At 40.7% G+C, this 20,967-nt stretch overlaps 1 protein-coding gene across 1 annotated transcript in view; it reads left to right on the forward strand.

The window, feature by feature from the left end:
* Positions 1–20,967, forward strand: part of CSMD1 (CUB and Sushi multiple domains 1) — a 1,488,158-nt gene that overhangs the window by 1,385,070 nt on the left and 82,121 nt on the right. Inside the window, exon 50 of the mRNA XM_027123007.1 lies at positions 4,279–4,467. Within this exon, the coding sequence (XP_026978808.1) occupies positions 4,279–4,467 (189 nt within the window). The remainder of the gene's footprint in view (positions 1–4,278; positions 4,468–20,967) is intronic.

Genomic DNA, 20,967 nt, shown 5'->3' on the forward strand with positions numbered 1-20,967 from the left:
TACTATTAACAGTATGTCTTTTTATTGGTTATATATTCGTATATCTCTTTATCTTTATGCAGACATGATATATAGATATATACACACATATAAACATATACAAAATAAATGTTTACGTATATATCTCCTTGTCAACATTTAAATTATTTTGTTCCTTCCCCATATATTTCAATCACTTTCTGTCAGTAGTTTTTTATATTAATTAAATCAGTTAATACATTTATGAGAAATTAGATCCTGGGTATGTCAATGTGACCAGCCCGACACCTAATGTTTATACTGCCCTACAAAAGCAGTAGACAGACAATTTAAATTCCTCAGATATTTTAAATACTAAGAAAAATATCTAACCTTTTCTCAGTGTCTCACTCAACAGTATCCGTGCTAACAATTGAGATATATTTCCCAAGGGAGATGCCCACTCTGTGCATTTCATTGACCAGTGTACCTCCCAGAGGTTGCTTATTCCAATGTCTGTAGTACATCCTCAGTGATGGGAACATCCTGAGGCAGGAACAGCGAAAGGTCTTAGTAGTTTTAAGAATATTTTAGCTCTCTCTGATTGGTAGACGTCATGAAATGGTAAAAAGCATCAGGGTTTTGAAATAGCTCTTGATGTAAGGACAGGAGGCATGAAATTCACTCATGCTTCCTCTATAATGTTTAATAAAATATGCTCAGACTTTTGTTTTCCCGCCTTTGCTCAGAGTAGCCATTCAAAAAGCTTATCAACAAAGAGCTCACAGTTGAAATCGCTTCATTCGAATGGGTATTGAGAGCATTAGGGCAGTGATTGGATTTGTGTTCATCAAATTCCTTGTTCTGAAAACTAAATACTCAGACCTGTAGAATTGTTTGAATTTATTTCCAATGAGCAAAAATGGACAGTGCAGGGGAAATAATGGTGAACATAATTTATCTTGTTTTATCTGTGGCAAATTACTTAGTAGCCTGGCGATGTGATTATACCTTGAATTCTGTCTTTCAAGGGATATTTTCATTCCTTATAGAACAAGAAGATTCTCTTTGTTAAACAGTGTTGGGAAAGTAGGAAAAAGGAGAATTTCGGAGAAGGCTATAAACTGTTGTTCTGTGAATGGACCTATGTATTTATCTCTCTGTAGATATAGATACAGATAGATCTTTGAACAGATTTTCACTTAAAATTTGATGAGTCAGTGACGTCTGCTAGCAGTTCATCACCAGTAATTTCAGAGCAGTGATTCAGTGAAGATCCCTGAACTGTAATATTGTGGGCAAGGGAGCTGCGGCCCATAATGTAAGCATGTGTTGCATCACAAGCCTTTGTTTGCCTTACATGTGTGAAGCATTGGTCGTCAGGCTTAAGAGCAATATAATTGATCTACATGATTAACCAACAAAACAACAACAACAAAAAGCAAGTGCTTGTCCATTGAGGTTCAAGTCAATTCAATAAACTGCTGAGTGTTGAGCAAAAAATGGCCCTTAAATGAAATAAGTGAGAGTAAGTGAAATAAGCTTCAGTAATGGGAGAGTCAGAACTACAGACTGGCTGACATCCACCCAGAAACCCCAGGATAGCCAACTCTGCCCGCTGTCTTCCATCATGATTCCTACTTGAGTGTCTCCCTCCTTCACCTGCCTTTCCAACGCACCACGAGCAGAATGTAAGGATTGGGCCCTGGTCCTCTTAATTCTTAACATAGCCAGGAGTCGAACAGGTGGGAGCCCGTGTTCTAATCTTCCCCTTTGCTTTGCTGTGCCGTGTCTCCCCGCTCTGGGCCCCTCTGTATCTTGTTCTAGATGAGTTAGGAAGGAAGGGATATCCTGACAGCCTGGTGATAGAAGAAACACAGTCAATAGGAAAGAAAATAATTATTGGACCCCATAGAGTTAGACAGTCATCCTGCAGATTCTCTCTCTTAACAGACTGAACTGTGACAAAGCTCACAGGTGACACCCTAAGCACCGTGTGGTCCCACTGCCCCTTCAGGAGCTTTCAGACTTTATCTTATCTCTGAACTTGGAGCAGGGTCTACAGTTGGCTTGGCCTTCCTGCTTTTCATCATCATCATTATTATTATTATTTTAATTTACTGGCACAGTAATTCTGGGTAGTTGGTAGCTGGGGTGCCTGATTATACTCATACCTTCCCTAAACTAAATATTTTGGTTCATTCAAAACTTACAACATTTAATCTCCAACAGTTGAACATGGAAAATGGTATGCCAATGGGACAAGAGTTCCGTATAAGAGTTAGTGGATTTTAACTTAATAAAAAGGAGTCCATTAAAAAAATGAAATGGTACCTCATCCAGCTGAGACTGTTCTCTGAGGATGCTTCTCACAGGAACATGGTTAACAACCGAGGCCAGACACACAGACATCGCTTCTGGGCAGTGCAATGATGTGAAGGCTTCAGAAGGTTTCTGCTGAACTTATTTCTAAGGGAAGGTTCAACATTAAGCATTCAGACCTGTGTGTGTGCTTTCTATTTGGGACACCCACAGGGAAGTGGTACATTTAAAACCTCTTCTTGCAAAAGGAACCCTGGATCTCCAGGACTTCACAGCTTTCTTTAATTTATTGTTTTACTCATCTGAAGGGAGTTCATACGATTTTATGCTGCGGTGAAACTGGTCTTGTAAGAATAAAATGAGTTTCTTTCTCTAAATGTGTAAATAAGATGCAGAGCTTTTTAGCCATTGAAACGTTACGTTCTGCGTAGGTAAGACTATGATTTTCACAAATGACTGTCTCTAATTTTAAAAAGTCTCCCTACAAATGTGGTGATTAAAGCTGTTGTAAGATTTTCATTGACCTGAAGTAGTGCATTTTCTTCAAAGATTGTAATCAAATCCCATATGTTAAAAAGAGGCTTGGGGCTTCCCTGGCCGATGCAGGGGACACAGGTTAGTGCCCCGGTCCGGGAAGATCCCACATGCCACGGAACAGCTGGGCCTGTGAGCCATGGCCGCTGAGCCTGTGCGTCTGGAACCTGTGCTCCGCAACGGGAGAGGCCACAACAGTGAGAGGCCCGCGTACCAAAAAAAAAAAAAAAAAGAGGCTTAACTGTCCACGTCATCATACAATTCTCAAGAATTCTCAAGACCATTGAACAGCAACAAGGAAAAAAATTAATGGCCTTGATTGCAAAATGTTATATTCTTCTATTTTCTCCATTTTAATGATACTTTTTTCTTTTTTTTTTTTTTTGGTCAGAAAGTTAGAATTCCATCATCACGTTGATTAACAGCCGCAGATAATCTAAACTTCAAACTTAAGAAACTTGACCTTTGGCCCTAGATTTTTCTGGATTTTTAATTAATTTATTTTTTAGACTTTTTTTTTTAGAAGTTTCAAATCACTGTCAAATTGAGAGGAAGTTACAGAGATTTTCACTTTACTCCTTGGCTTCCCACATGCACAGCCGTCTCCATTTTCAGCATCCTCACCAGATGGCACATTTGTTAATGAACCTACACTGACACATCGTTATCACCCAAAGTCCGTAGTTCACGTTGGGATTCACTCTTGATGTTGGATGTTCTGCGGGTTTGGACAAATGTAAAATGACGTGTATCCACCATCATGGATTCATGCAGAGTAGTTTCATTGCTGAAAAATCCTCTGTGCTCTACCGTCCTTCCCCCACCAGCCTCTGGAAACCACTGATCTTTTCACTGTCTCCAGAGTTTCACCTTTCCCAGAATGTCGTAAAATTGGAATCAACAGTCTGTAGCCTTTTCAGGTTGGCTTCTTTCACTCAATCACATACGTTGAAGGTTCTTCCATGTCTCTTCATGGGTTGATAGATCATTTCTTTCTAGCGCTGAATAAAAAGAAACATTGGATGGACCGCAGTTTGTTTATTTATTCACCTACTGACAGGCGTCTTGGTTGCTTCTGAGTTTTGGCAACTCTGAATAATGCTGCTATGAACAGCTGTGTGCAAGTATCTCTGTGGACATAAGCTTTCAACTCCTTTGGGAAAACACCAAGGAGTGTGATTGCTGGGTCATATGATAAGAGTGTGTTTAGTTTTGCAAGAAGCTGCCAAACTGTCCTCCCAAGTGGCTGCGCCATCCTGCATCCCCACCCGCCATGATGAGCGTTCCTGTTGCCCCACACCCTCACCAGCACTTTTGTGTCTGAGGATGCTTTGAGTACAAGTTTCCGTGTTGATGCTGATTTCCCACTATTTTAACAATAGAGATATTTCATTTATATCTCTTATCAAGGGAAATGCAACGTTTATTGATTGGTTTTGTGTATGTGTGTTTGTGTGCCCATAGCACCTTACTGCAGCTTGACCCACACCCTGAAGAATGGTGGTGTTTTGAATAGGACTACAGGAGAAGTTGGAAGTAAAGTGCATTATTTTTGCAAGCCTGGATATCGGATGATTGGCCATAGCAACGCAACCTGTAGACGAAATCCAGTTGGCATGTATCAGTGGGACTCCCTCGCTCCACTCTGCCAGGGTAAGAAATGTGTGTTTTCATCCCCAAACTTGAGTTCAATTTATTTTTCTTATTTTAATCACACTCTGAAATATACAAGAGCTGTGATTATGGTTAAAAGGTAAGGAAAAATGAATGTGAGTTCATAAAAGTACAAATGAAACTTTCTGCTGACTGTGCAAACACTTCTGACATTTGCACTCAGCTTGATTTAGCTTTATAGCCTGAATTCGTAGAATGGTTGAACACTCACCAGATGCTGGGTAGAATTATTCTAATACTTGTATTTCATTTTGAAACTTAAAAATGTGTTATCCAACTCAGATTCAAAATAATTTTTCTTGACAGTTGTATTAATTAGAAGAAAATCAATTACTAAAGCTCATTTTCCCTTTTCTTAGATTAAAAACTCATACTTTGAGCCACACACTGCATATTTCATTTTCATTAGGTCACTTAAATATAGGACTTGTTAAAGTTGATTTCAATATTTCATGATTTTTTTTTTCATTTTATCTTTCATATGCATAAAAAATCAAATTTTCAAATAAGGCATTTTAATTTTAATTGAAGGCTTTGAAGTCATGAAATTTTCAGTTTTCTCTTATCGAGATTTATACGCATAATGAAATATATTGGTCTTTGAAAGCTAATTGCAATTTATGAATGAAACCTCATATTGGTTTCCTTGTTTCTCTTTTTTCATTAGATATTAGATTTTCTGGTATTGCTCTATGAGACAATAATAGATATTTATCACAATTATTGTATGTGTCTTTAACTGCAAGAAGTTAATCAGACACCCAGCCTGCATCATTTATGTTGTACCTCCAGATTTTCTTCTTTAATGTAAGATAAACATGAAGATCTAATAGGCTTGTTTCGTTAGGATTGATGTTTTTTTTTAAGAAGAGTACTTTTTCTTTCAAAAGAAGAAATGCTTCTCATTTTCTTTAAATGCTCTGTTACTCTCTGCCTATGACATAGAATCCATTGCTCAGAGAGCAGCCCTGTGGGCTGCATGTCCTTGGCATTGTGGACTGAACAAGGAAACTGACTGAGACCAGGATTGGCAAGAGTTCCCAAATCTTGGCCTCTAGAGGTTGAGTCCCTAGACAGGGCCCTAAATGGAATCTGCTCTCAGGGTAGAAGCCCAAGAAGATCCTGGAAAGAGACTGTCATGTGACAAGACAGACACATGAGAAATGACAGTCCGGGCAGACGTTAGTTTATCTCCCTGACACGTGAGGAGTTCTGAACATTGTTGACTCGATGGAGGGATGGCTTGCTCTTCTGCTGCATGGTTGAAAAGGAACCAGAGAATGCCTGGGATGTGTCTTGTTGATAAGTTTCCACTTCCCTCTCCTTGCCCCATTTTCTGGCTCAGCAGAACTATTTGATGCTGAATTAAATGACTCAGAAATAGAAATAGAGCACTGAAAACCAGATCCTTCTGGAATCTTTGCAGTTTCAGCTGAAGGATTTGATTGAACGTGGTCAGTGTATCTCTTCTCTGTGTTGCACGTAACCCCAAAGTAATGCCATCAGGGACGTGGAATGTTAGAATCACACACCATGTTCTAGGTGGTAAATTGGAATATAAATGCCCGATGTGATTGTGTTCTCAAATTATAAAATATTTCAGAAGCATCATCTTCCCACTATAAATCCACAGTCTTCTGCACTTTCTGTTAACCATTCTGATAACTGGAGAGTCAATATGATCTTGTTTTTTTTGTTGTTGTTGTTGTTTCATAAACTATGACCTGTAAAACCTGGAGGGCCCTTAAAAATAATCTAGTTTAATTTGCTTATTTTTATGTTTTTTTAACTGAGGCACATAAAAGTTAAGTGATTTATTAATAATCATAAAAATGTTGGTCTAGAATCCAGATCTTCTGCCTGCCTCTTCAGCGTTTGAATCAAAATGTGTCTGGCCAAAAGAAATTATACTAAAAACAAAATTTTGCAGACACCAGTTCTAAGTAATCTATATTTTAGGTGTTTAAATTCATTTACTATGGAACAGTTTCTTTAGTCTTCTCTTAGTTCTTTCCAATTTGTGTAAAATAGCATTTTGATTACAATAATGTATAAAATATTTTCATCATATGTGAGGCTGTAATGTTTAAAAATTTTAAAAATGGTGAAAAATAGGCTTTTTTAAACCATTTAAATTATTTGGTACAGCTACACAAGCATTTTCATCATTTTAAAAATAAATCTTTTAAGATAAATAGTAAAAATGTTTACTCCAATAGGTGAAGGCCATTGAGAAAACATCGTAAAATTTTAAACAGAATAGGCTTATATAACATATATATTGGCAATTTATACCTTAACAGTGTTTTACTTACAATTGAAGAGCCTTAGAGCTGATTGAACTGAATTTAATACAGTTCATAATATAAATGTGTAATTGTTATGGTATTTAATAATGGGAAACTTGATTTGTTTAGCATTAATCATTCGCTTTCCTTTTGTTACTTATAGAACACAGAAGTTTTCCATAATGTAAATACTCATCTAACTTACAGAAAAACATTGGCCTCCTTCAATATAGTCAGAATGAGCCTTTGTGGATTTTTAATTCCCTCCTTGTACCAACCATCTAAATTGTATTTAGATTAATTTTTTTTCAGTTTTTAGATAATTGAAGATAATTTTTTCAAAGTAGTTTTTGGGTCCAAAGAGAGTTAATAGATACAGATGGATGATAGCATCTACGTGGTCCTGAACTGCTGGCAGTTCACAATGGTAGGGTATGAAATTAAAGAGTGGGTGAACTCTTCCTTTAAAATTCTTGGAATTCTATAAGGGAAAAAGACTTTGCCAAAGCATCACCTAAATGCATACCATCACACTATTCCCTCTCAAGACAGCTCAAACTCTTTTATTTTCTTGCCCAAGATACTATATTCACATTAGATATAAAATTGGGAAATGAGGATTTCCCTGTAGCACATTTATAAGGATAAAGGTACAAGCTTTACCTCTGAAACCTATAGACCTCAAGCACACTGTTCCAAAAATTAAAGTAGATGTAGGGTCCATGTTTATAGAGAGGGTATACTCTGTACAAGTTTTTGACATTTTGTTTATATATACATGTTCATACAGAGGCAAAGTGACATTAATCATATGTCTGTGTTTGTAGAGTACAATTGTAGGTTTAAAACTTAATGTAAGCATTAAAGATGATACAGCTGTTTTCATGATTTTTATTTCAATTCAAACTTACCTCTGAATTAGGCACTGCAGGTACCAAGACACACTCCCAACTCTTAACGTTCTGATGGTCCGTTAGGAGAGATGGACTCATGAATCAGTAACTACAATTCAGTATGACATTAAGCAAGAGAAGATATACACTGAATAGAGATGGAGCAGAAGGTATTTTTTCAGGATGTTTTTCCCGTCATGGGACAGCTGAGTTAGGATTTGAAGGGGTAGCACCGATGGAAATGCGGTTGGAGCAGCAAGTAGGGGCCATTGTGGGAGACCTCAACTGAGTTTACATAGCTTTTACTCTTTCTCCTGTGGTTGACTTCAGTCTATTAAAGGGCAAAAAAGACACAGTCACATCTGCATTTTGGAAATATCTTTTAGTAGTGTGGTAGATGATTGGACAGAATCCTGTCTAAATTACAGGGGTGCTTAGAAATTTTAGAAATACGCATTGGAGCCATGATGAAGACCTTGATAAATACAGTGAAAATAGGTTTGAAAGAAAACAGGTGTTGAAAATATTTAGAAAACAGAATCAGCAGGCCCTTGTGATGGAATGTAAAGGGTCAGGAAGAGAGAAAAATACGGAATGACAAATAGTTTTCTGGTTTTGATTGCTGGGAATATTGAGGCACCACTCAGTGAAATTAGGACAAGTGAGAAAAAGCAGGCTAACGAAATCAGTGTTGAGGTGCGGCCTTCCATTACCTGTGCTCAGAGAAGATACAGTTTCTAAAAGTATCAGTAAGGAGGCAGTAGTTTAAGTTCGTTCAGGATACTGAGTGCATCCTTATTTGTTTTTCATGAGAGGAGGTTTGACTTTGTAGGTTCCATAAGGAGCAAATCAAATGAAAAAATATATAATTAAAAAATTATCTGCTGCAATAAATTTCAAACTAAATAGCTCCACCAGAAAACAAGTAGTATCTGACACCCTTTGAGAGAAGATCACATTGGGTCAACAGCAACTATAAAGCCTGCAACCCATCTAATTACTGATGCAAGAGTAATGGTGCAATAGTTTGAGACTCTTATCAGAATCAAAGGTTTGATCTTATAGTTATTTTAATTATTTTATTTGAAGCTAGGGGACTTGAAAACTGGAAACAAACAAATAAATAAATGGACAAATACCCCTTTGTGGCGCTGGGAGCCTACTATTTGATATTTATTTAATATATTTATACATTTTATATATTTAATATTACAATATACTATTTAATATTTCAGTTATCCTTCTGGAGTGGGTATAGTATTTCTCAGTGATTTGAACAGCATTCCTTTTATGCTGACAGAGGAACAGAAACAACTTACACATTCTCTAACTGCACTAGGATGTTAGTTTATTTTTTCTTTAATTGTGCAAAATAATACTTTGAAATGTTTACTAAAAATGCAACACTTGCCTTTTAGTAAATGAGTGAGGTGTAAAGCTGAGGGGTGGGGTCAGGCCCTTTGGGGCCCCCAGTGCTGGTCATGTGACCACGAATGTGCTGCCCTAGGCCCCAGCAGAACATGTGTCAGGGCAGTGTTTGAATGAAAAAAGAAGAAGTGTAAATTAATGACAGGTATTTGAGAATGATTCTTTTTTTCTTTTTCTTATTTATTTATTTATTTTATTTATTTTTGGCTGCACTGGGTCTTCGTTGCAGTGTGTGGTGGCTTCTCTTGTTGCGGAGGATGGGCTCTAGGAGCGCGGGCTTCAGTAGTTGTGGCTCGCGGGCTCTAGAGTGCAGGCTCAGTAGTTGTGCTGCAGGACTTAGTTGCTCCGCGGCATGTGGGATCTCCCCGGACCAGGGATCAAACCTGTGTCCCCTGCATTGGCAGGCAGACTCTTAACCATTGCGCCACCAGGGAAGTTCTGATTTTTTTTTTCCATTGAAGCTCTGATTTTTTTGTTTTTTCCATTGAAGATGACTTATCTTGTGCCCTAATCTGCTTTGTTTTCTCATTTTCATTGACTTTCTGCTGGTGACATCTTAGAAGCACAGAATTGGAGAGAAAAATAGTCATGTGATGGGCAGGGAGTGCTAATCTCCCTAAACCTGGTTCCTGCCATGTAAAACAGGATCTTTGATGCCAAGCTCTGAGAATTGTTGAGAGGGTTCAAGCGCTCAGACAGTCCCGGGCAGGACTCAGCAGCAAACAGGACCCTTCACTGCCCATCACCTGTGAGGAAGAACACACAGCAGGCCAGATGTGTCGCATCGTTTCAGAGAACTTCAGCTTTTCTCCCTTTCCTTGACATTTGAAATGACTTCTCTCAGAAAACCTGTACTGGCTTTTATCCTCCTCGATAAACCAGGCATATCTTTTGCCCTTCAGGCTTCATTTCCTGCCTTCAACCAAGAAACTCTGCCCAGCAGCTGTTTCCCGTATCAATACACTAATCTTATTCATCTTGGAGGGAAGCCAAAATTAGAATTGAAATTTTCTGTATTATCTCAAAGATCCAGTTAAAGTGGTACCTTACAGGGCTTGGCTTTCAAGTTTCCTGTGTCACAGAGAGAGCAGTTCCCATGTAGCTCTTTATCTCAGAGCCGTGATTTTCAGAGCACTTGGTGAGTCGGAGCTCTGGCTTGGACTTGATCTTGTGTATTGTTTACGCTTTGCTTACGTTTTGCAGGCAATGAAGCATAGGGAAAACCATCATTCTCACAAATGACATGGTTAAGCCTCTGTTCGTAAAGTCTGAACTTTAAGATGGAAAGATATAGACGCCTGCACTCTGCTGATATGTGCTAATATTTGCTAGTGTAAAGGGTATGGATAAGGCAGGAGATGGGTGGCTGGGCGAGGAGGTACATGTAGGTCTGCCGTGAGCCCGGGACTGAGCTGGGGATGCGTCCTCTTATCTCTTTAATCCTGTGGACACTGGTGCTCAGAGGCAACGTTACTCAAGAAACACAGGACTAAACACCAGGGGTGGGATTTGAACCCATGTCCTTCAGATTCCAAAATCTACATTATTTCTACTATACCATGACTATTCCCTCTGTGAACATTATTTCTATCCACTGAAAGGGCATCTTTCAGAAGAAAATTGTCCTTTTTGTAACTTAAAAAAATAGCAACATTATCAAAAGTTCAGAGGATATGTTTGGTGTTCTGGTATAAAACTTGAGTTATTTTGTAAATCTCAAAAACTTTTACCTATGGGCATAAAATGCATAAGAAGTTATGACTTTTGTCTTGATTTTTTTATACATATTTATTTGCTTCTATGAAATGTTCAAGCTTCTATGTGACATGGTAATAGTGCAGTGTTTTTAGAAATTTAAAAATAATGTTTTTAAAATCATTTTAAAAGCAAAACAGGGGGCTTCCCTGGTGGCACAGTGGTTGAGAGTCCGCCTGCCGATGCAGGGGACACGGGTTCGTGCCCCGGTCCGGGAAGATCCCACATGCCGTGGAGCGGCTGGGCCCGTGAGCCATGGCCACTGAGCCTGCGCATCCAGAGCCTGTGCTCCGCAATGTGAGAGGCCTGCGTATCGCAAAAAAAAAGCAAAACAAATCACGTGTTATGATATATATGAAAATATGTATGTGTGAGAATACAGGTTATAGTCATTATGTCAACTATATTCTAATATATTAGGTTATGAATCCACATAGTTCATAAAGCCAAAAATTTGCCAAATCCCACTAAGTATATTGTAAACTGAGGTTTATTCCATTTGCTCATGATCTTCTTATGGGATTTGAGTTGAGTGATTAGATCTTGGGCATTTCACAGTCAGAATCTCCCGATTTAGGCAAGGATCCCTCCCATTCCCAGTAGTTACTGGCGCCATGACCCTGGACAGGCAACACAATTCACTGAGGTTTAGCTTCTTCTGTGAGCAGGGATAAGAATACTCCCCCACCTGGCATGTTTGAAGGGTTAAATGAAACAGTTGACATGAAATCTTGACGCTGGAGCCAGGTACTAACAGGCACCCCTAAAAAAGGAACCTTACAGGATAGAAACATAATTTCATCAGTGAGTGTCTTCAGGAAGTACTTGTTGACGTGCTTTCAAGCAGAGATTTTACAAATGTCTAGTTAACATCAATAATATTTAAGTAACTGAGCTGGGAATAGGTTTCTCTGATTTCTCACAATACTCAAAATGAGACATCGGAGTGCTTCGTCTGTATGTGGATTGCCGATCGCCTTTTAATTGCTCCTCATCAAGTCCCCAAGCTTCTCTGTCTCTGGGGGACTGAGGTGCCCCTACCCCGGGTCCTGAGCACCCTCTTGTGCATGCTGTGACCTCGCCACTGCCTTTTGTCCTGTGTGTCTGTAGATTGCTTCTCCTGGACCAGTGGTTCTTCAAAGTTCACAAGAACCATCTGGCGTATAGATCCCTAACTTCCAAGTGCCCCCCAAATCTGACCTGCGGGTCCCAAGGAGCTGGAATCTGCAATCGTACAAGCACCCCAGGTAAACTTGGCGCAGGTGTCTAAGGAACACGTGTTAACAATCCCCATTCTTAAAGAGAGGGATTTTGTCTAAATGTGAATCCCAGCATTTTGCACAGTGCCTGGACCATACTTGGCATCGATGTGAGCTTACGAATAAGTGCGTATGGCTCCACTCTCTCATCAATCGCTTTCCTCAGTAAGGCTTCTAACATAAATGGTATTATCGGCAAGAAACACAGCTTGAAATTAGGCCAGTGGTGATGTCATCTTCAACTTTCAAATACAGTAATAACCACACTACAGGAATAGCCTCCAGAAGAACAGCCCTGTGCACAAGGCATACAGCCTGGAGAGCCCAGTGGTTAGGTGTGTGACGCCAGGCAGAGTGCACCTCAGGCGTGTCTGACTGCTACAGGTGTCAGGGCTGAATTGTGCCCCCCTCAAAAGAGATATGTTGGCGTCCTAACCCCCAGGACCTCAAAATGTGACTGTATTTGGATAAAGGGTCTTTACAGAGGTGACCAAGTGAAAATGAGGTCATTAGGGTGGGCCCCACTCCAACATGACTGCTGTCATGATAAGAGAGGGAAATTGGGACCCAGAGGGCAGACCTTGTGAAGACACAGGTTGAAGACAGCCATCTACACGCCAAGGAGGAAGGAGCAGTCTTCCTCAAGCCCCTCAGAAGGAACTAATCCTGCTGACACCTTGATCTCCAACTGCTGGCCCCCAGAACTGTGTGACCACACATTTCTGTTGTTCAAGCCCCAGGTATGAGGTCTCTGCTATGGCAGCCCAAATGGACCAGCGCGTGTGATCCCCTCTCTGCCCCGTGAAATCCCTACCCCTCTCCTCTCCACCTCAGGAGCAAGAACCGAATCAACTCCAGCAGCAGTGTTTGGATCTTGGGGCAAGAAGGTTTGCAAATTGTGAAAAACTGGAGAAATTAGTGACAGAAGGTCATGAGATTTTCTTTCTGGACATATATAGGGGAAAACGGAAGTCACAAGATATTTACATTATTTTTTACAGTGAAATTGCCTAGTTTCCTTAGTTCCATCATCATTCTTAACAACCTTTCATAGTTGCATCACATGTTTATTGCTTGTCTATTTTCTGTGTTCTTTATTATTTTTTTTTTTTGGTAAAATGCAGCCAAAATTTCAGGTCAGCAGTTTTGAGAATTTATTAGACCCACAGAGTTCATTTTGTTAAAAACATATTTAATGGTCCACACTCTTCCAGGCACCTTGCTCTCCTCTGCGGCTCCGCTGTTTCGCTCATGAAAGTCAGAGGACAGTGGATTGATGCTGTGCGCACTGTCCCACTAACTTGAGCTGAGCACTGGCAACCGTTTCCAAGGGTCTTTATTGTCCTTATTTTGCAGGCGGCGAAGCTAAGGCTGAAACAGGTTAAGGGAGCTGTCCCTGATCAGAGCAGCATGTGCAATGAGTTGATGAGTTTCCAGAGCAGCATCCTGTCCTGTCATCCCACCTACCAAGTTAGATGAATTGTGCCCCAGGATTCCAGATCCCATGAAAACCCGCCATAAACAAAGTGTTCTGATCCCTGGCGAGTTCTCATGACACCAGACTGAAGGTGCATTAGGGTCCCATCCCCACAGGAGGGTGATCTCTGTGGGGCAGTGACCAGAGGTAACTGGGTCAGAGCTGGCATGTAACACACAGAAGTGTCACTGCTTTGCTTCAGCTTCTGTCCCCAGGGTCTTGCTTTTTACTGAATGGAACTTTGTTTTATTTCTTTGTTCCTAAGAAGTGGCCCTTTTCTTTTTAAACGTTCACACCTGTGCCTTCCTGTGACTCTCCAAAGCAGAGGGGTGGGCGTCAGCTGCTTCCTACAGCCTTGCGGAAGCAATGGATTTGCCCCTAAGGAAACGGTCAAGTGGCAGCATTTGCCAAGTCAGAGCCTCTCTTTGTCTTTAGTCATTTGTCTGCCCACGTACTGCGTCCCTTCCTTTCCAGAGCTCTTCTGTTTGCTTCAAATGATTAAGTGTTTTTTGGGTTTTTTTCCTTCCTTGGGCTACGATGTACTAAATATTTTCAAGAGGTTTAGAGCAGCTAAAGATGCTTCTCAACCAAATCCTGTTTTTCTTCATTTTCCGTTTCAGAACTGCCTGTGTTTTTAAGTTGCCCATCTGTTTGAGTTAATGTCTGTACATACAAGCCATTACTTCCCTCTGTCTGCCCTCGTTTTCAGAAGTGTTCGCCTTTATCCCTCAAGACAAATGGGTGGATATTTCTTATGCTAGTAAATGCTCTTTCTAAAGTGTCTGACTTCACACCTGTCCCCATAAAACAAATAAAAACCGTGTGACCTGTTAAGTCCCACGGACCTGGAGGTGATTCCAGCCCTTTACCACCTCTCTTATAATGATTTTCTAACTCAGCCTTCAGCCCAGTATTAATGGTGTATTGGATGCTGGCTGAGCATCACGTGAGATGTTGCTTAGTGTTTGGGAAATCAGAGAAGACAAGGGAAATAAAACACACACAAAAAAGGGTCCAGAAATATTATTAATTCTCAAATTCAACGTGGCCTTTATATTTTCAGATTTACACTTTGAAAATGTATTCTGACCTATTTATTTATCCATCTGTTTATTTATTGCCGGTGGTTGGACATTGAAAATAAAAAAGATATGAATACACTGAAATAGAGCAGATGGCACCTTGGCGACAGTACAGGACAGTAGCTGAGATACCTGCTTTGGCATCAGATACCCTGAGAGATGCCCTCCGATACAGCTGTTTACTAGTTATAAGAATTGGGGCAATTTGCAGGACATTCCTAATGCTCATTTTCCTTAGTTGTCGTATCAATCAGGGTTCTCTAGAGAAGCAGCAACGGTAGGGTGTGCGCAGATGTGCACAAGGGGAGGCTTACTGTAGGAGCTGGTCCTCATGGTGACGGAGCAGAGAAGCCCAGGTCCCCTACTGCTGCTGACGGAGCAGAGAAGCCCAGTGACCTGCAGTCTGCAGGCTGGAGGCCCAGGCAGCCAGTGGTGTGATTCAGTCCAAGTACCAGGGAATCCAGTGGGAGGGGCAGCAGGGAAAGTGCCGGGAGCCCCGACGTAAGAGTGGGACAAGCTGGGCGTCCCAGCTCAAGCAGAGGGAGGGAATTCCGCCTTCCTCTGCCTTCTGGTTGTACTGAGGCCTCAGGATTGGATGACGCCCACCCGAATGGGGGCGGGTGCTCTTCACTCCTCTGAGAAGCAAATGCTAATCTAGTCTGCATACATCCTCACAGACACACCCCAGGAATAATGTTTGACCAGCTCCTAGGCACCGTTTAGCCCAGTAAAGCTAACAAGTAATATTAACCATCATAGTAGTAATAAAAAATAATAATTTAATTTACTTATTGGGGTATTTTTGAGATTAAATGAGGTCATACAAGTAAAAGAACTTGTCACAATGGGAGGAATTGTGTATTTGACCAAGGAATGCTAGGTGTTCTACTGATAAAGGTGAGAATGTTGTTTGCAGGTGAGCGATTTCTCAGTGACTTCATCTGAGCCCACCTCCTCCTGGTGTGGATGCTTCTCTGACTCCGGTGCTCGGTGCTGCTTCTCCTGAGCCTGGAACCTGGTGTGGCTCTTTGAGGAGGCACTGGGGCACCAGGCACAGCCAGCATCGCCCTCCAAGTCCCCCCACTTTTGGCCCAGAACCACCTAATTTCTCTTGATGGTGGCATGAGGGATCTGAGGGATTCACTATCAAATGTTTTCTCTGTATTTGTGATGGAAGGGAAAACATTCCTTCATACTGTTTAGTTTTTAGTTGACCCTAATCTAGAGAGTTGAAGAATGCTTCCCTTTATATTAAATCTGAAGGAAAGTTATTTTTTTTCATAGTGAAAGAGAGCTCGAGTCCTGATAACGTGCCTGATGTTTTGCTGTGTGGCTTATACTGTACCTTCTGCCACATTAGCCTGTAAGGAACGTTGATGTTTCTCCTTTTACAGATGAGGAATCAAAGCTCAGATAAGTCAGGTAAATTTCCAAGTCGTAAACAGACAAATAACAAACTCAGACTCTCCTAGGTCTGAATCCATGTTCTTTCAACTCTCAGCCTTGTTTCCTATAGCGTTTTAAGTTGAGATTGATTTGAAATCATGGCACAAGCTTTCATTCCACATCCACGTGTGCACAGTGGTAATGTTTCCACACCAGTGCTCACCTTTGGGTGATGGGCATGAAGCAAAGACGTGGACCAGGCTACGCAGGACGTTCAGATTTGCTTTGTGTCCTGAAAACATGCCTGGAAACCTAACAATGCTCAACATGGCCTCAAAAGTCTCCCTGGACTTGTTCCCTGAAATAAACGTTCATGGGGGCTTCCATGCTCTCCTTGGGATGATCACATTATGTTACATGATTCCACACGCTGGAAATGGTGATGAAGTTTTGTTTAGAAGACAGTGGCCGAGATGACTTGTTCTTTGCGATGCAGACATTTTTGAGCCTAATTTTATCCCCTATTAAATATTGTTTTAAATGTGAACTTATTTATTCATTTTGTATATCATCTGTATTATTACTAAAAAGAAACTGGTAGTTTCTACAGAACAAGTTGATGGGATTAGATAACTCTTTGCTATTCAAACTCAAAATGCTTGTAAACCATCTTGCACTATTCATGCCTGAAGCAAGTGTAACTCGTTAGCTGAGGGCGTGGTCTCTTCTGACCCATTAACAAAGATATGCAAGGCTCATTGATTAAATCCAACAGTGTTCCTGGCTTTTGTCCCCTGGGAGGTGCTTATTACAAGACACACTCTTGAGCCGTATTATATTCAAATGCCACTTTTACCGAGGTCCTCGTTAGGCCGATCATGAAAATGTCACCTTGGGTCTGCTTGAGTGATTAACGGAATGTCTGCTGTTTAAAGATGGCGGCCTAATAATAACTCCGTTTTACTCATGGGATCTCAGATGGTTCAGAACTGGACCCCAATACAGGGTTAGACACCATTAACAGCCATGCAAACATTTATCTATGTTTTAAAATGTTTGTTAAACAAAATAATTCTATGTCGACTTTCAAAAGTCAAATAACGGCCTGCTGGGAGTCAGAGAACATGCTTGCTGCTCTACCGCGCTTAGATAATACCGCACAAATTCAGAAAACTTGTGAGAGGGAGCTAGATCTTCCTGTGTACTTTCACTTGCCATACTCATTTTGTGATGGTTTAGAAATCACGCTGTACAGCAATGTGGAGGGAAGGGAATGGAGTATAGGACAGACACGTCTGTCTTGTGTGTGCTGAGGGAGACATGAACATTTAGAGATAAGGCTGTAGAGATGACGTAGTTCAGCTTCTTCATCTTACACGTGAAAATGCTTAAGCCAAGATGATAACTGTTAAAATATTTGCGGAATTTAATGGGCTTCAGAGCAGGAATTCGTGGCCACGAGAACCACTGGTGTCAGTGTTCACACGGACGACTCCAGGTTTGCATCTGCAGGGAGCCTTTCACTATAACACAGATGCCACCTCAGGTTTAATCTCTTACGGAATCTCTTTTATGCTTAAGAAAAGTGTGACTTGGCCAGTTATATACACATACATACAATATTAAGAATCAACCTTTTTATCATTTTCACCATATGAACAACTATATAGCTTATATTTTTATTACCTGCTGTAAAGTCATTTGGCTTTCACTAGAAGCAGGCCCATGATTTCTATATTGTCTGCCTCTGGCATTTTTCTCCTTAGATTATAACAAATTACTTGGCTCCAACATGATTATAAATACAAGAGCAAATGCAAGCCCTGATATATAGTAGAACCCAATTATAGATAGTAATCTAGACAATCTAGAATATTCTCATAATTTTTGACTATATGTGCATATACATATATAAAGGCACACATATATACATATGTCTTAATCAGAAACTCTCATATGCTTGCAGTGTATACTTAAGACCCCTCAGCAATTCACAGGTCACCATTTGGGAAACTGGCTTTTTCCTTCCATGCACCTGAGGCAGAGTGTGAGAGAGGGTTGCCGTTTTTTCTTGCAGCTCAGATCCCCTTCTGCACCTCTCACCACATCCTCTTCTTTACCGTGCATTTCATCCGCTCTCCAGCTCCAGAGCTGATCAGTGGTCCTTCATACGTGGCAATGCTCCTGTCATATTTGAGGTTCGGCTCTGTCTTTTTGATTACCATCTGGGTACCTATTGGATTACCTCCTGGATGCCCCATTTCAGACCTTATTACCTAACATGCCTCTTACCTTAACCAGACCACAGGAAACCCTGCTTCAGGACACTCATTCTCTTCCCTGTTTTATACTGTTATGGGTGGCCTTCCTCTGGGTTTGCCCTAGCCCTGCAAGTGGGGTCCAGATAACAGAAAGATAGACCATTTTGAGGTAATGGGGATGCGAACTAGGATACTGGTAATGGGAAATGAGAAAAAAGAGAGTGTGAAGTAAACTTTTAAATATTCAGACAATGATTGTCAGTCAACCACATGAGAGCAGTAGGAGGAAAGAACCCTCCTACTTCCTGCTGAATCAAAGGATCTCGCTCGGGGTTCCCTGGTGGCGCAGTGGTTGAGAGTCCGCCTGCCGATGCAGGGGACACGGGTTCGTGCCCCGGTCCGGGAAGATCCCACATGCCGTGGAGCGGCTGGGCCCATGAGCCATGGCCGCTGAGCCTGCGCGTCCGGCGCCTGTGCTCCACAGCGGGAGAGGCCACAACAGTGAGAGGCCGGCGTACCACAAAAAAAAAAAAAAAAAAAAAAAAAGGACCTCGCTCGACTTACCGAATTACTGGGAGAACGGTTTACTGAGGCAGTCTGTCAGGACAGCTGTGTGAGGGACAGCTACCAACCTAGGATATGCACAAATCTGGCTTGAGGCGTGGGCAGAGCCCAAGTGGAAATTCAGTAGGCAGCTGGTGATAACGTGGATGTCAAGATATGAGAATTACAAGTCTAAGGCCATAGTTCAAGCCCAGGAATCACTGAGCTTTTTGAAGGGGAAACAAAAAAAAAAAAAGAAAAAAGAAAAGCAAAGCAAATGGTGAGATGTTGGAGCCTCTGAGGAGCAGCAGAAAGAAGGAGCCATTGTAAGTTTCGGAGAACAAGTATTTGAAAGAAGTAGGAAACAATAGAGAAGTGTTTTAAACTTGCAGAGACAAGAAAAATTGCTCCTTTTAAGGCCTTAAATGTGAAAAGAAAAAAATCCCACATGGATTTTGCACTATTAAAGGAGGCTGCAACAATGGAAATTGGAGTGTCTCTTCCATTTATTTGAAACCAAAATGACAACTCTCTCATGAGATATGTGATAGAAATAAACCAGCTTCCTTCTGATTTACATTTTGCTCTCTTTTAACAAATGTATTAAAAGGAGTTGTTCCTTGCAATTCATATCTTTATTTACAAAAGAAATAAGTAAAAATTGTGTGTATAGATGCGTGCACATAAAGTTAATATTCTGTCGTTTACTGAGTGCCTACATGGTGTCAGTACAGTGCTAATGGTGTTGTACACATTACTTCATGCAGTCGTCACAGTTACCTTTGGGGTGAGTATTATTAGCCTGAGAGCAGTGAAACGAGTCATTAAGTAACTCAGGTCATGGAGCTGGCGAATGCCAGAGGCTAGAGCTGAGTCAGATGTCTGACTTTAAAACCTGTGCTCTCAAACAGAAGGTAAATTTCATGATATGAGGATGTGATCATTGGTCTGGGTTGTCAGACAATATAAAGCTATGTTAGTACAATAAAAAACAAAACAAGCAAAAACACTTTGTTTTTACTTTACTCCCTTCAGCTGTGCCAAAAGTGAGAAAATTCTCCAGGTCTTGAAAGTTGTATACATCTAGCTAACTGACGTTAAAAAATTATCTGAGGAATATCTGCCATGTAATAGTTATCATGCGGAATTTCTGGATGAATGAATAGATGAATGAATACCGAATTTTAGCAGAAAACTGCCTTCATCCCATAAGCCTGAATTTATAAGTCTATGAGAATTGTTCCATCTATTCTTCATTGAATCAGAAGTGTAAGAATTCCATTTTTAATAGAGTGCCAGCCTCTGTTTTGAGCTGTGCCACATAGCCTGATGTTAGGACACTCTAGGGTCTAAAACCTACAGCTTGAGGCCAAAAGAGATTCCCAGTTGTTGATCAGACAACATGAAGTGGGACCTTCTTAAGTCCTGGGAATCAGGGTTCACTTGTGCAATAAGCTTCCAGATTTAACAGAAGTAGTTATAAAGCTGTTCTGTTTTGGCCTCCTGGGTCTGAATCCTTTCAAGGTAGGGTTTCCTGTGTGCTTGTAGAATGGATGTCATCTTTCCCATTTAACCTGCCAGAGAAATGTCATTTCATTCGGTGTTCTCCCCAGATGAGAATTGTAAGGAAGCAGGACGCTGGGCACGCTTCAGTGAGTGGCAGAGAAATTAAGGTTTGCGAGAATGAACAAATGATTATTAGAGCGAAATCTCAGAGAAAATGGTGAGGAGACAAGACATTGGCAGGCAATACTCTGAGATCTTGATCATAAAGGACATTTATTACATTCAGTAATTTGAGCTGAATATTTTGCAAAATACTTAGCAGCCTTCACACTGATACATTGCCTTGGCAAAGCAACGGCTTTGGAAAGCCAAAGGTTATGATTCAATTATTTTCAATACTTTGTCCAAAATGATGTCCATATGTCTATGCTTTTTTGTTTTCCATTTGCAGATTTTTATTATGCTTCTCTCTCTCTCTCTCTCTCTCTCTCTCTCTCTCTCTCTCTCACACACACACACACACACACACACACACACTATGTATATTTCAGGTGGTTGAAATAGCTGATCATAAATTTAAGCACAAGAGAAATTTTAGAGC

Source organism: Aethalodelphis obliquidens, unplaced genomic scaffold (genome assembly GCF_003676395.1).
Source record: "Aethalodelphis obliquidens isolate GAN/ISIS:26980383/991018 unplaced genomic scaffold, ASM367639v1 scaffold25, whole genome shotgun sequence".
Lineage (NCBI taxonomy): Eukaryota > Metazoa > Chordata > Mammalia > Artiodactyla > Delphinidae > Aethalodelphis > Aethalodelphis obliquidens.